At 41.1% G+C, this 16,803-nt stretch overlaps 1 protein-coding gene across 2 annotated transcripts in view; it reads right to left on the reverse strand.

The window, feature by feature from the left end:
• Positions 1–4,877, reverse strand: part of SHISA9 (shisa family member 9) — a 174,109-nt gene extending 169,232 nt beyond the window's left edge. Inside the window, exons 1-2 of one of the 2 annotated variants that reach the window (XM_032703446.1) lie at positions 4,780–4,877; positions 3,209–3,814 (exon numbers count right to left, since the gene is read on the reverse strand). In XM_032703446.1, coding sequence (XP_032559337.1) covers positions 3,209–3,732 — 524 coding nt within the window. In that variant the 5' untranslated portion in view covers positions 3,733–3,814; positions 4,780–4,877. Of the gene's footprint in view, positions 1–3,208; positions 3,986–4,779 lie in introns of those variants that run through there. The other variant, XM_032703445.1, reaches the window with a different exon arrangement.
• Between the last annotated feature and the right edge of the window lie 11,926 nt (positions 4,878–16,803).

Genomic DNA, 16,803 nt, shown 5'->3' on the forward strand with positions numbered 1-16,803 from the left:
CTCTTTAAAAAAGGACAAATCTTGACTCTTTTTTTCCTGAACAGACTTGTCCAATAGAGATTTTTTTCCTATGGATTGTTTTCACTAAATAGATGCATTCCTCCAATGCTTTTTCCATTGTCAAATATTTCAGGAATACTCAGTGACGTTAATGAAGTGTTCTTGGTTTGTTTTGGTACAGTAGTAAAAAAAAATTAGTGAAAGGCAGGTGTATAGAAACTACGTTCAGCAAGACTGTGAAGTTTCCTTTACTAACATTGTACCACTCGTGCACACCCCAGTGTCTTACTTCAACAGCAGATCTACTGACTGGAGGATGAAATAATGCAAGGAATTAATAAGTGTGGCACAGTTTTGCTTCCTATTTATAAGTCAGTGTTCTTATTCCCACATGTGAGGTCTCTCTTCATATTTTTAAATACTTTTAGTAAATTAAAAATGGAAATATATAACTTACACCAGTTTTATTCTTCTGTTCACTCTTCTTAAAAAAATCAACCCCAAAAAAATCCATTTCCATTATGCATTTTCTTTTTTTATAAGCAGAACCATCCCTTTGATAGGTGAACTTGTTCACAGAAATGAAGAGAATTCAAGTGTTTCATGTTGCCATTGGCTAGGGAAGGGAAAGGAGACAATCTCAGCTAAGGAAACAGATGACAAATCAGCATCTGTGTGTTTCTTGCTGCCAGCCAAAATGGAGTAACACTTAGTACTTTTACTTTGGCCTACCTGACACTCCTGATACATTATACTTCTGCTTATTAATAAGGTTCAGCACAGAAAAAAACCTCATATGTGTTATTTTGGGGTTTTTTTTTCGATATTGCAGTGATGAATGTTATAAAAGAAGGTGAATATGAATATAGGGTGCATATTATATTAATTGTTGGTACTGTTAAATATTTGAACAGGTAAATTATTTCTTAAGCATTGCAGCTTTTTTTTCAGGACATTAATAGTGTAAAATGAGCTAGGATTAAATGTTTTAGTTAAACACACATTTGAGGACTAAGAGGTTACTTCAGCTCTTCACTCAATGAATATATTTGTAGATTGCCAAAGGGATTTAAGAACTTAATTCTTTTTCAAATTAATGGTAAACCCACCCCACAGCTGTAATAGGAGTGTGAGAACTTTTAAAAAAAAAAATCCTATAGCACTGCTTTTTCAGAACATGACTAGCTATTATGTGTGCTGAGTGGGTGACTGTTTTTCCATGTGATCATGACTTTCCAAGTTTCTATATAATCCCGACTTGAACATTTTCATGGCAAGAAAAGTACGAGATCACAGATACTGTTAAGTAATCAGGGTAACAGAGGACCTTTTCTAAGAACCACTCCAAGAAACCTAATCTTCAGTGTACATGACTGAAGGACATCAGAATGACTTGAATGATTTTCCAGTCCCCCGTAATTCTATTTCCAGAAACTAAGACAGAATATCCTTCCAGAATATTTCACACCTGTACTTTAGGTAGCAAATATTTCTACTCATAGAAACAGGACCTATTTAAGCCATAAGAAGCAGGGATGGCTACAACTTCACTCTGTCCTGGTTTTTGTGACTCTTACAAGCCCTGCTTTTTCGTCTGCACGAAGACACTACAGAGAGAGGCTGAAGCAAGGGAGAGCTTTTGCCAAAAGATCTCTGTAGTTTAAGAGTAGTATTTAAAAAATAAATTGGGACCTTTGTATTCTTTTTCTCAATTCAGTTGTTGAGAATATTCTAAATGTCTAAGGGTTTATCATACCTTGCTCAACAAAAAACATCTTTGCAGAAGTGTCATGACACACGGTGTTGACTAAAATTTCTGCAGTGTGCTTTTTTCCTCGGTAGTAAAAGCGTATCCATATCAGCCAGTTTATAAATAGCAATTAATAGCTCGTGAACTGGTGGTGCATTTGCAGGAGTATTTCTGTGACTTTCTCTGTCCATTTCAAGACAAGCAGTTAATCAAAAAGTCACGCAGAAACTTCAGTAAAAAATAAGGCTCCAGGTGTTGAGTTGATCTCTTGGACTGTCTTTCAAAGATGACTCTTCATCTAAGCTTTAAAGATTGTGAGCTACACCAAGAGTAGTCAGGGCAAGAGGAAGCTTTCTATCACACTGCACGTCCAGTAGAAGGTATCCTTTCATTGCATTTCATCACTAAAGTTGCCCAATATGCTGGGATCTATTTAGACTCTTTAATGGAGCTGTTTGCCTTTTTTAATGCCTTTCTCCCATCTGCTTTACTTTCATGTGCCTGGGATTAGCATAAAGAATCAGACAGGCTGCAAACTTGACAAATGTGTTATGCCTTGATTTTGAACTGCTGTGACAATCTGGGTTTGGAATATGTTGTTAAAGCCATTGGGCTCTGTCCCGAGTTGCCCACCTGCTTATCCACCACTAGGCAGCCAGGATCTGGAGTAGATGGTACACAGCATGTCTAACTCTAGGTGGGGGAGGTTCTCTTTGATATAATCCAGCCATTACACCGTGGATACAGAGTTATAACACACGCACACATGGACGAGACAAGACTTTCATATTCCATTTTTTACCTCTCAACAGTAACTGAAAAAATGGTAAGAAATTCTACAATAGCTTTTCCTTTTTGTGTCTTCCTCTTCCCTTCCACCCTGACTCATTTTCACAGCTTAGAAATTTTACAAATAGCTCACACACTTGCAAGGGCTGGGGGAGTAGGGAAGGTCCTGCCAAAAAACATTTTGCAGCTGGAGAGGGAGGGTGAGATGGCATTTGTTTACATCCTTCTGTTGAGAAGTAAAAACATTTTCCAAGCTTTGAAACAGTTGGAAGAGGGAACCCATCAGCCTTTCTATAATTCAGTGTTGCTGGTTTCAGAATTTTTTTTTGGTTTTCTATTCACGCACAGTATATCCGGGAACACTTGCTGGATCTTGTTGGGGAGAGGGTCAGGCACTGCAGATAAAAATGCACTACTGTCTGTGCAGACTCCACAATTATTCCTAGTCTTCCTCAAATGCACATACTTTGATAACCTGGGCTGGGGGAACCACAGGAGCTCTGAGCTCTGCTCAGCAAAGTTGGTCTCTGTCGGTCGCCTTGCAGGGGAATGCAGCTGCCTGGCAGGAGCTGTTTGTCTCCCAGGAACACACGGGCTGCTCTCTCCTCTCTAGGGGTTGGGCAGGAGGTAGGGGGGAAGGGGACCCTGCTGCCTGGGACTCAGCCTTACCTGGACATGTGCTCCCGCTGGGGTCTGTGTGCCTTCTCCAGCCCTAGTTTGGTGAAGATCCCCACCAGCACCATGACTGCTACAACCCCACAGATGATGTAGACAATGAGGTTGGTTTTATCCCTGGTAGGGTCATGCAGAGGGTCGTCTATGCGGGAAGGAGGCTTCCCAGTGTTCATCCACAATGGTGTCTCATAGTTCGTGCAGGTGCTTTGATCCAGCCTTGTCTTCTTGAACTTGCAGCAAAACCTGAAGCCACAAGTGCCACAGCAGAAGATGAACTCCCCCGAGCTGCAGTTAAAGGGGGGGTCCCACTGCCCCATCACGTCAAAGTAGCCCCTGCAGAAGTCTGGGGTGGGAGGTGGCTCGGAGGGGTCCAGCTGTTCCCCGAGGCTGGAGTGGTTTCCTCCCGAGAGCACCACAAAGCTCCCCAGCTGCTGGCCAGCTTTCTCCTGAGCCCGACACACCAGCGTGAGAAGGTCCGCCACCAAGTAGCCGAAGAGCAGCCGAATAAAGCCTTCCATTCTGCCTCCCAGCCCCGGCTCAGCGATGCTGCTGCCGCCGCCGCCGCCGCTCGAGCTGCTGGATGCTGCGCTGCGCCAGGAGCTGAACATAAAGGGGCTCCGTCAGGGGCCGGGCGGCCGCTCAGCCCGCGCTCGCCTCCAGCACCACGGACAGCCCCGGACGGGCCGGGCAGGGTCCGCCGCCCCCGCGCAGGGTCCGCAGCCCGTCCCCGCTGCGCTCCCGGGGAGCGACCGCGCGGCACTTGTGGAGCGGAGCGCGCGTGAGAGGGAGCGCGGGAGGAGGAGGAGAAGGAGGAGGAGGAGGAGGAGGAGGACCGAGGGGTGGAGGTGGCGGCGGCGTGCGGGGCACCGCGCCGGGCTGGCGAGAGGGGCGTGGAGGGGCCGCCAGCGGGAGGGCTGAGGCGAGGGCGCTGCAGGGGCGGGGAGATGGCGAGAGGGCGAGCGAGGAGCCTCCCCGCGCTGCCCGGAGCACCCACCGCCCGCTCCCCCGCGCAGCCCGGCGCGGTCCCTCGCACAACTCCCTCAGAGAGCCGCCGAGCCCCGCCCGGGGCCGGGCTGCCAGGGCAGGGCGCGGGGGGCTGGACGGGCTCGCCGCGGCATCCAGCCGGCGGGAAGGAAAGGGAGATGCGCCGTGAGGGAGAGCGCGGTGCAGCCCGGCGAGCCCAGCCCGCTGCGCGCCCGCCCGTCCTCCTGCCGGGCTCCTCTCCCTCTTTCCTTCCTTCCCTCCCTCTCTCCCAGCCCCGCTGTGGGGCTTTCCCCCCGCCGCAGAGCCGACCCCCGCCTCGGCCCCGCTCCCCGCCATCCCTTACATAAGACACTTCCCGCTCCCCACAGGTGCGTCTCCCACAGCGCGGGAGCGCCTCCTCGTCCCGTCCCTCCGCCCGCCCCGCGCTCGGGGGGTCAGGGCAGCCCGGGCAGGGAGGGGTGGGCTCCTCGGGCGAGCCCGGGGCAGCTCCGCGGGAGGAGAGCGGCGCGTCCCTCTCCCGATGAGTAGAGCGCTCCTTCCCCGGTAACTCCTCTCCGAGCGGTCCCCGGAGATCCACTCACCTGCGAGGCAAAGGCAGGTGCTGCGGGCGGAGCGGCGTCCATGGGGCCGCACCTCCGCTACCCCCGGGCGGGAGCGGGCGCTGCCCTCGCCCCGGCGCGCCCAGCACAGGTACCGCGGTGCTCGCACTGCCTGCAGCCGCGCGGGGCTTTGTCTGCTAAACATGAGCTGCCCCTGCACATCATTTATTTAAAAATTTCTCTATAATGTCAGTCGGCTGGCTCCGGAGGACACGGTGAAGCTGCGGATTGTTTGCGAGACACGGAATTGGAATAACTTCCCCCAAACAGAGAACTGACTCTGGGAAAGACTTTTTAGTGATTCACTCTCCATCCCTGTTATTTAACTCTGTCATCTCTGCCTTTTGGTTTGGCAGTAACCTGTGCAAGTAGCAATAATATTATCCTGAATACTATGCTGCCACCAAATGTAGGAAATAAGCCCATTATGGCGTGATTTAACAGTGTGGGCTGGTGCTGGAAGCAGCTTCCCTTCTCCCCGGGGCATGTCTGTGGCTGCCTTGCTGCGGCCTTGCGGGCTGCTGTGGTCCCTGGGGAAGGGGCTGGTGCGCTGGGGCTCTGCAGAGCCAGCCCGCCCTCCCTCTCCCACTGTATCGCTGGCGCTCTTCAGGAACTTCGGCCAAGTCCGTGTGGAGTTGTTAGGCGGTAAATAAACAGAAAGGTGAGGCAGAGGACAAAGCAGACGTTTGGAATCGGAGAGGGCTGTAGTTAGCTAATTGCGATCCTTTGCCTTCTCTTAAAAATAGACTCTAAGTACAGTGATGATTCCACTGAACGGTTTGACAGTAAGCCTTGCATCTTTGTCCAGGAGGTAGGTTAGAAAGCCCCTTTATTTCTCAGCAGAGAAAAACAATCAGCCCCAGCCAAAACCAGCCTTTTTGGCTTTTAATATTTAATTCTTAAAACCTCCACCTCATCAACATCCCCTTTCAAGTCTCCTCTGAAATCATATCATTCCTCCCTCGTGTATACTTCTCTCTGCTATTATTTATTATTTAACACTTTGTGATGCAGTAAGTGCTGAAAATACTGGAAAAAATGAATCTTTTCCATACTTATTATTGCATCTAGAGACATTTCAGGTCCAGTCCTGTCAGGCGCTTAAGATTATGCAAGTTCCCCTGTTGATTTGATGGCTAAAAAGCTGCTTAAATATTTTGCATGATTAGTACTATACATGTGTGGAAATAATAACATCAAAAACCGATTTATTTTATGGGTGATTAATCCTGACTAAATATGGTACAAGTTTCTTGTTTCGCTAAGTTCCTGGGGCTTTCCTTAAGAATCCCTGTATACAAAAGAAGCCCAAAGGATTTAGGCTAGAACCAAACATCTGTGGGATTCAGGTCCGTGAGATCAGAATTCGACCCTAAGTGACACGTGCTTGGGAAAAACATGAGGGTGATTAAAGCTCCTTGGAAAAAAATATTTCCTATGGCACCGAGAGACTTTGGATCAGACCTGTGGAACCCAAAAATCATGCTATCCCTAATAATATGTTACTTTAGTGGTTGAGCTCTCTGAGCCTGCTAGTTGTATTAGCAGTGAAGTTATTTTTAGCTGTACCATATCTTAAAATTCTAATAATGGAGTTGTTCTAGACCAGGGCACAAACCCTTTTTACCAGACCTGCAGTTTTGTGTTTTAATGGCTTCATAACATGTAGTTGTAAGAACACCTGCTTGATGAAAACATAAACCCATTAATTATAATAATGGAAACAAGAAAACTAGTTGAGAGAAATGTGTATTACACACAGTACTGAGACATATCTTGGGTTATTGCATGATGTTATAAAGTTTTTCTCCATTAAGTCAGTCAATAAATGTCTCATTTATTTTAGTTGTGTCTAAGAAGTTGAGAAACACAAAAGATTTCCCAGTTTAGCACCATCATCATCACTTTCAAGACTTAAAGAATTTCAAGACCTCTCCCTTTGACATTGCTTTAAGGTAAGTAATAATTACCTACTTTTCTACAGATTTATCCCATAAGGAATGTATTTTGCCTCTGAAACAACTGAGAGGGTGAATGTTTCAAGTAGAACTTGCAGAGTTGTCTTTACTCAAGTGCACATCCATTTAATTAAGTGAAATTCTTTTAGGCACCAACCTTATACAAAATTCTTATTATCTTTTTCCTCTAATTTCTTTGACTTGTTTTCACCAAGACAACATGAATCAATAGCAATGCTTGTTGTTCAACTTTAAGATAGAAAACAAGCACTTTTTTCTGGCAAATTCTGTAGCAATGTGTACTCATGTCACATGGCAGTTATATAAATGCATATAGATTCATACTCTATATATTGAATTCTGTGTGGAATTGTACATAGTCTTAGAACTGATTCTTGCAGGGGTGTTTTTATGTAAGTGAGTTTGAAAAGGAGTGAAACTAGGAGAGAAGGTTAATGAGTTAACCTGAACATTGAGGTGATGACAAATCTGAAGAGTATAGAACAATTAGAATATACAGAGCAATTGCAATTATTATGTTCCAAATTCTATATTTAATTTTAATTCTTTTTTTTTTTTAATAATAACAATTTTGATAACCTTTGATTATTTCTCTGGGACTGACTACCTGCTAGGGAAAGTAGTCCTTTGCTGAGCACTGACTCAATGGAGCTTTGTAGCCAATCATTAATTCCCAAGAAATGCCATATAGCTCAATCATTATTATTAACAGACATTCCAGAGCTGTGAGAATCTGTCAAAAAAAGCAGCCAGACAGGCCTGATCTCAGACAGTATTGATGTGAAAGGTATTTTGTGATAAGAAATGTCATGTGGAAACTGGAATGAAGCAGTCAATGTCTGCTTCCTTGGTAGTATTTTCCTACTGAAGTGGCATGTCTGGATGTATAGATACAAAATGTATTGCCAGTGGAATACAAAAGAGGTGATGATTCTACCTCAGCAGACCTACAGGGTCTGCAGCAGGGCTGCAATCACTAGTCTGTAAAAGCACAGGTAAATGTTAGAAGGTGTCCACTGTTCAAGAATAAAAGGTATCTTAGCAAACATGAGTTAAGGAAGCAAAATGTGTTTTAACAAGGAGGCTACAAACAACTTTATGTTTATAAATACAGTCCCATGATTTACAAATATTATAAACAGTCCTGAATGACAAAATACAGAAGTTTGCTTTGGACAACTCTACATTCTTGAATTAGCATACACCAGACAGCCCCATTTGCTTCTCCCAAGTTCTGACATTGCTCAGTGAGGGGTATTCTCTCCCACTGGTATTAGTCTTGCTGAATGGTCAAAATGCATTTTGTTTTAGACCTTTCCTTTAGTTACACAGAGAACACTTCATAAGGCTTTGCTCCTTTAACCAGTAACTGCAATTATTAATATCATATCAGTGCAGCAACGTGTGAAATCCCAACCTGCACTGTGTTGACACTAAATACACTTCTCCTCTTATAATTGCTGAGCACACATCTTTTAAACTAACCTTTCCCTTTTCATTAAAAAAGGTGCACATTCAGGCTAGGACAGAAGGAGCTTGATCTTATATATTTATTAATGCACAGAAACTTTAACAGGAACATCTCACAGACGCTGAGCATTTTTTAGTTATTGTCATCAAGTCAGAAAAAAATATACATTGCATGTAACAAAGGGATCACCATCAAGAGATCTTAATGAGCCAGGAGGTACTGCATGAATAAAAAACCATGAGAGACTTCTTTTTTATGGCTCACTGAGGAGGAATATAATTTGTTGCAATTCTATAATGTAGAAATTGCCTTTATAACCTAATATTTTCCCTACAGTCTTCTTGTGAAACCAAAACTGTAGTAATTACATGGCTTGAGTTTGAGGCAGGCAGTGACAGCACCCAGATTTGGAGTGGACTTCATGAAATCCTGAGAGTTCTTTTTAGCTTCAGTTTAATTCAAAGGAATTTCAGAAAAATTCAGATAAATTTAGAAGGTAACTGGAGTACTTGCAAATATACAGGAGGAAATACATGTATACTGCAAATGTCTTCAGTATACAGCAGTGGAAAAAAGTGCCAACCTGTCCAAAGCAGCTTCCAGCAGTACAGCTGAAAAATGAGTTGTGCCCTCAGGTTCACCTGTTGCACAGCTCTTGCTTTGATTTGGAACAAGGAGAGCTGCCAATCAGGTTCTCTCTTTGGCAAAACTGATGTTACTTTTGAATGGTAACAGTATTGCAAGTACCTGTGAACAAGGTACGTTTCTGCTTGTTATAAATTAGACTGTCATGGAATTTAGATCTGGAGTGATTGGCCAGGTGTCTGAGGATTACTGCAGCTGACAGAGAAGGCTCTGCAGCTCATTCCAAAGTCGTGCCAACAAAATCTTTGTCTTGTTAATAAAAAAAGAAAGAAGAAAAAAAGGCTACAAAGGATCAAAAAAATTGGAAGTGCTTTTGTATCCTTCCAACTGAAAACCAAACCACCTTTGTTCCCATGAGTTCAGCTTTTCAAAGCAGAAAGAAAGTCTTTCTAAGCAGGCCTAAAATAGCATTAAAAATTGTCAAGGTTAAAGGGAGTATAATAGGCTGTATATTGTATCTGAGCATAGAGAAGCTGTGCTTAGACACAGAAGAGGACATAGCAGAGAAAATTTTCTGATCCTCTGCTGTCTGACTGGCATATGTTAGAACAACTGAGGAGCTCATGTAACCAATACCTCTTCTAAAACTGCTCAGTAACTGAGATAAAGAGTAAACAAGTTTAGTCTAGAATGTGCATTCCTCAGGCCTGGAACATCCTTGGATGGAAGAGAGAACAAGAAGTCAAATTAATGAGTCAGTTAAAGTCTGCCAGTTTTAGCACTAATAACCCTCAAGGGCTATAGAAGTGAGCTGTAAACCTCAGAAGGGAAGAATTTGCTCTTCACAGAAATGTAAAGTTGCTGTACTACTTAACTAACAAAATATTTTAGCCACCATATATTTTGCATGTCTTCCAAAATGTACTGTCAAGCAACCAAAATCAAAAGTTCTTACTGAAAATTAGACCTTTTTAGTGTGCTTCCCTGATAATAAGCTTTAATGATGTCTCTCTGCATCATTGTCACAACATGCCCATCCAAAGCTTGATTTATTTTTAGTCTTACATATAGTACTAATATATAGATGTAGGAACTTTCAGATTTATGAATAAGAAAATTTCTCTGACAGTTCCATTTTTAAAGGATGCTAACTGTTGGAAGATGCTCAGGATTTTAAAATGGTAAGTCACAAGACAGATTAAATAAGAGGTACAAAGTGATTACAGTCTGAGTTCTGTGATTCCTCTTTAATTCTGTGACACTGCTATCACTGTCAGGTGATGCTGTCACCAGTTTTCAGGTGGCTATCAGATTCACTTATGTTATTACAATGCCTGGACAAGAGCATCAAATGTGGTTGCCAAAGGTTAAACATCCACAGAGCAACACACTATGTATTAAATTCAACAACTGTCTTTATACTGATTTAAAATGGAAACTGCACTGAGTGATTTTGCTCAAGAGATGCTGAATAATCACAGCTTACATGAAATCACCAGATGTCTGAGTGGTCAGTACTTCTGGAAACCAGGTCACATATTTGAAAGCCCAGTAATGAATTCAGAAACTAAATTTAGGCACATATGTTGGAAAACTGTTGATGTGCACAAATACCAGTACAGGTCCCAGACCACGCTTTTAGGCAGATGGCAGCGACTGTCCCTTCCTGACTCCACTTGACAGCCAAATGTAAAGAGCAGTACTAAGCTGGCTCCAGAGGGATTTGCTTCTCTGTCCTTCAGCATGAGAGCCAGAGGGAAGGAACAATCTATCAACCAGGTATCCTGGCAGGTGGTTAAAAACCCATGAAGATTCCAAGGTGGAAGAGTAACTGCCATTCCTTATGATTCCTTATGTTTTCTTTCTAGAGAGCATTCTAGTTATGATAACAGCATTCATCACTGATATTTCTCAGCACAGTGCAACTCTTTTATACCTACAGAATTGGAATATCTATCTAGAACATCTCTCTAGCTATTCTAATACCCTCTGAATGAAAAGGCATCAATCTAGTTTCCCTGCTCTTTGCATCAAGTCAATACTAAACTGAAAAGTTAATGCTTGGAGTAAATAATGTGTAGTAGCATATTTTTGATTTTTTTTTTTTTTGTGGTTTTATAACATTTATGTGCCTAGAGGTTTTTTATTATTGTGAAAGTGCAGTGATCCCACAGCTGGGTAAATAATAGGACAAATAAAAGGATTTTAACTGTAATGTGAAATGCACATTAGGGAGTCTTAAGAAGTGGTGCAAAAAGATGCTGACAGCAGATTCCAGTGGTATCTTTTTGTTGCAGTGTTTACTTAAACCAGCAGATTATATCTAATATGCTAAATATAATCTAATGCTAATAACATATTTAGGGTATCTGCTCCCTAACACAGATATAGGAGATTATTACAGAGTACAATAAGGTAAAACACATTTTTTGATACAAAACACTGGCACCAGAGAGTACAGCTTTCATAATGGATTATTTAATCTGTAATTTAAATAGCCAAGTTACTTTGGAGTAAAATGTAAAGAAGCTGCAAAAGGAATACTTCTGTGTAATATGGAAATTGTGCATATATATATATAAATTATATTTATTATACATGTATACTTCTATATTTATATCTACTTATATATTTATATACACATACCTATTTTTATATATACTTACTTTTATATATATACACACATATATAGGGCTGGTTGTAGCAGAATACTTGGTAAAAGGACAATTCAAAATTTTCTTGGGTGTGTGGGAATTAGTCTGTCACTCACTCCCACACACCTGACAGAAAGCTGGCCTCTTTAAAGTCAATTTTGTAATTTCTATACACCTTGAACTCTTAAATAGGATTTTCCAGTTTAACAATTTCTCCCTGTGAATATAGTGATTGATCTTCTTTAAAAAGAAAAAATAAGAAAATTTAAAGGAAATTGCATATAATTTCTATGCAAACTAGAACAGTTGAAGTGAGCCCTGACAATATGATGACCAAACAGACAATTTAGATGGCTGAACAATAGGATCACTTTCCTACACAAACAATGCAAGTATTTCAACACATACAATGGCTATAAGTGAAAAAGAACAGATAACTCTAATACCAGTTATCTCACTTGTTTTGGTCATAATGTTTAGCTCAAGTCAAAAAAACCCCAAAACACTAAAACACTTGCACAGCAAGATCAGAAATAGATCCTCCATGTAAAGCCTCAACCTGGGTCCAGTTTTCAACCTCTTCATCTCATTGCAAAGGATTTTTTTAGTGTTAGGTCTGTTGGCTCTCATGAGTTGCTTGTTGACAGCTGTATGCAAGGGACAAAGTCTTGACTCATTAGTGTTAACAGGAATATTACCATTGAAATCTATGGAGTGAAGAGTCCACTCTAAGGAACAAGATTTTATAAGTTTATTCTCATTGAGATGTTCTTTATAGGACATAAGATTCCATTTGTTTCAATGGGGTCATTTTATAATGCTAGTGTTATTCCTAATGAAAGGAAACCCAAAATCTAACATTAAAGGATACAGAAAAGAAAAGAAAAGAAAAGAAAAACCATAAAGGAAAAGGTCAAGACGAAAACAACAAAGGCCACAATCTGATGTTTATTGTATTAGAGATTGTAGAAATATTTAAGGAATTAATGTTTTCACATACTATGCACCTTTAGAGTCCTGTGCAGACAGCTGTATGTTGCTGAAAATGTATTTACCAAGCTCTCTGGTCATCCAGTGCATCAGTCTCTGGAAGCCCAAAGGAGGCATGTTCTGCTGGCACAGGGAGAGGGATGGGATAGGGATGGGGTAGGGATAGGGATAGCTCTGGCACAGCTGAGGGAATCTGCCCACGCTGCTGGGGAAACAATAAAAATCAGCAGCATATCCAACAACCCTTATTTGTACCTTCCTGCCCACATCCATCCTGAGCAACTTCTCTGTGCCCTGACAGTGAAGAGGATGAGGGCTATTTCTTACTGACTTCATGACCCTTCACTACAGCTGGAATGCTCTGGGACAAGGGAAGAGTCATCTCTATACCATGGACAGATATAATTTTCTTGGCAACTCGCATACAGGTGTGAAGTTGATTCCCTGAGGATATTGAAACAATTACAAATTCACCTCCTTACAAATAAAATGTAGAATCCTTTATTTTCTCCCACCTATTTAATAATAATAATAATAATAACAACAACGATGATAACAACAACAAAGCCATCCCTCCTAGGACATGAGGAGAAACTAGAGATCCTTTACTGTGATTACACTTAGAGCTTGTAAAGGTGTTTTGATACCATGGTGATGAACACAGTATAAATGCCAAGATAGATGATGGATCCAGCTGGCACTTCTCCCTCCTCCCCCACACATCATGGTGTTCACCACAACAAGTTTATGATTTTGTCCTAAAAATCTGTTGAGTCTTGTTGGTCTTTACAAATTTACTTGCAGAAACCACAAAATGCTCTCTTTACTTTGATTTACTTTACTTTGATTTAGTCTAAACTGTATGAGAGGTGCACAAATTTTTTCAGAAATGACACTCATACAGCCTATTATTCTCTTGAAAAAAACCCTCCCCTAAACCCTAGCTGATAAATAAAGGTGAGTTCTCCTTCTTGGGAAAAAAATATTTTATATATCTGTCTGCTCAGTCATCATAGACATGTTTTAGCCAGAATGCTATTATTATATTTGTTCAGGTGAGATTTATTATTCAGAAGATCAAGCAGAAAGCCCTTGAAGTTAACTTCTAACTTGCCCTTTTTCTATTTATGTAGGATTTATTTAAGGATGAGGGGTTTGGGGGTTTTTTATCTATATGATGAGATAAATACTTGCTAGACTAGGTTATTTAAGAACCCATAAATATTGCAATTCTCTTTTCTCACAGGAAAGGTGTGAAAACTAATAGCAATCTCATTGATTCACAAAATCTTTCTCAAGATATTTACTAAGTTTCAAATAGTAAGCATTTCTATTTTGAATCTACAGATTCTCCCCAGTTGCATTGCCCAAGAATGTCATTGCATTTTACACTACTTTGTGTCCTTGGTATTGACAAGGTGCTGATCTTTGACCTGCACAAATAGAACCAGGGATTCTCAAGAGGAAGTGGAAGAACTGTTGTTGTGGGGAAAGCAGACACCAGTCCCCACAGCTTATAAACCTCTAATTCAGTGTTTCCACTGAGAAATTAATTTTGAATGTGTTTCAGCTACTGAAATATTCTATCTGTTTATATACCTGGATGCTTCCAAAACAGCTGCACTTCAAAAGCTGGATGAAATAGTGATTACTGGGAGAGTATTAGTAGATGAAATTCTAATAGATCTAAATGAGACAAGGCCTCCTTTCAGCCAGGGTGAATTTCACTCTTTATTTGCTTGAGTTGCAGAAATCTGATTAACCAAATTTAACCAGAACCAAATTAGAGCTTCTCAGCATAAGAAGAACTGTCCCAGATTTCTTTTCACTGTTGCTTTTGGGTGGGTTTTGGTTTGTTTTGGGGTGGGTTTTTTTGCTGGTTTGTTTTTTGATTTTTTTGTTTTATTTACTTAACAGAAACAATGAGAGAGGAATAAGCTTCTCCAGACTAATATAAGGAAGGAGAGAAAAAGAAAGGAGAGGTTCTTTGGTGAGTAGAATATCATCTTGCTTACAGTTGTCTCAGAAATCCTAAATGTGTATCATTTGGACTTCGCTTTGCTCTTCAAAACTGAAGGGGGAGAAGTATGAGTACTACAACACTTGATGTACTCCACTGGCTCTCCAGTCAGTGATTACTTGTTAACATTCAAGGCTTTTCTTCAAGGTTTTCACTGGAATACAATATAATTCTTATGGCATCTGCCACTCAAAAGGTCACTCTGAAAGCGTTCTGAGTTATGGAACTCATCGTGAAATGGGAGTAAGGAGACACCCCTTGAAAGTCTAAGCCTAAACACCAAAGCCTTGTATTGCACTTATTGATGTAATGTACCTTTTCCCTGAAAAAATTACTTCCATTCATGCCAAGATACTAAACAAAAAGGATTTGTAGGGAGGAGATGCATATATAACCACCCATCTTATTCTGAATTTGCGTGTGCTAATGCTACACGCTAAAATACAGTAAAAGTAAATTTATATTTTCTTGCTATTACTTGGTAAATACCCACACCAATTGGCAACATTGCCACCCCTGTGAGAGCCTTGGCTAGGTTGTTAATATGCAAACACCCCACTCTACTAGGAATGATTAGCTCATATTTTTCTTATCTAATTTCTTTCCATTCAGAAGCCCAAATACATAGGAATGTATCATGGTTTTGATTTATGTATATAACTCCAAATGACAGCATATACAGTGTGTAAGCCACAGCTTCAGTTATTAGGAAAGTTTTCAGTTTCTAGTTATTTTAGTTTTTATTTCCTCCCAGGCACTTATTATATTCTTCTTAGCACGCTGAGCTCTTCTAATGTTTAGAAATATTGTGGAACTGCAAAATGGCACAGTCAATTAATTCCTTCATTTGAATAATTAAACATTTTAAATACTCCCTCCATACCTTATGTTCAGCTATAGATATATTATTAACAGTAGCTTGTACTGTGTGCTGCAAGAGAATGTTAGGCACATAATTCCTAGAACCTGGGGAGGAGAACATTTCCTGACACTACGACTTTACCTACCCAATGACAAAGTTATCTTGTTCTAATTCAAACATGTTTCACACTGCAGTAATTGCACCATATGAATGTTGTGCCTTTTTTTTTTTTTTAATGAAAAATTCAGCACAGTCAATTATTCAAAAAAGTTGTTATGGTTGATGAATCCATCCCACCATGTTCAACAAAAATGTTAATCTTGCCTCACTACTTTTATGCTGTTTCTGTCTTATCACTCATTCCAGTGCCATGGTCTATAAAGTTAGACCATGGCACTGCATAAATTCAAGACCATAGGTTTGTAACCAGACTGTCTGTTGTCAAATGGGTGTTGCCAGGATGTCATGGTTTAACACAGTTTGTTACATGTCTGTGTGTTGAGGGCATCCCTACAGACAAATGGCCTTCAGTCTCTCTGCTTCTCTGGATTACACTGGGTAGTTTTTCCCACTCTCAGAGCTGCTCTGGAACAACAATGTCTCCACCATGTTGTTAAATGAGCCTGACCAGGCTTCTTAATAGTAAGGTGTAAGTTTTGTCTGATTTTAAAGCCTGAGTGTCTCAAGCAGAAATGGATGGTGTGGTTTATTTTGCAAGGACACGGGGTAAATTTGCTGCAGAGTAAATCTGTGAAGCATTGATAGCCCTGTTAGCCTCCTGTTGTACACAGCACACAGCTTCTACACATCCTCTGCTGCCTATGCCTGCAACCAACTGGCAAACATCAGAATGAGCTTTAATGGTTCCAAGTCATCTGGAGAAGAGGCACTTTAGTTAATTTTTATATTTTGCCTGCTGTACAGGGGACGTATCTTTATTGTGATCACCCTTCAGCAAATGTAGGAATGTATCAATAAGACCAAGCAATATTTCCATGAATAAAATTTTACTTCTCCATTGTTTTTAAACGAGAAAAAATAATCAAAGAGCAGGAAAGCCACTTTTCTATTGTCAATTAGCCTGCTTTTATATGGTTGGACATTGGACTCTGTTACATTTGTAACAGAGGTTTGAAAAATACTGGAGCATTAAAAATGTGAAAGAACACCACTCTGGGAATACAGACAGTGTTTGCTGTCACTGCCTTACTTGTTATGAATTAGTAGAACTGGAAGGAATCTGAAAAAATCATTGCAAACACGGTGAAGGAGGACAGAAGTGTACTGTACAAAACAGGTGGATTACATTTGCCTTGTAGGGCATGCAGTCTTGTCCTCATCTATTATTAATTTTAAAAGTAGAAGCTTTGTGGTGCATGTTATGTCTTGACTCATAAATCAGCCTCTGTGTGCCTCTACCTGTGTTCAGATTTTTCTTTATCTCT

Source organism: Chiroxiphia lanceolata, chromosome 16, assembly GCF_009829145.1.
Source record: "Chiroxiphia lanceolata isolate bChiLan1 chromosome 16, bChiLan1.pri, whole genome shotgun sequence".
In the NCBI taxonomy this organism is placed as follows: domain Eukaryota; kingdom Metazoa; phylum Chordata; class Aves; order Passeriformes; family Pipridae; genus Chiroxiphia; species Chiroxiphia lanceolata.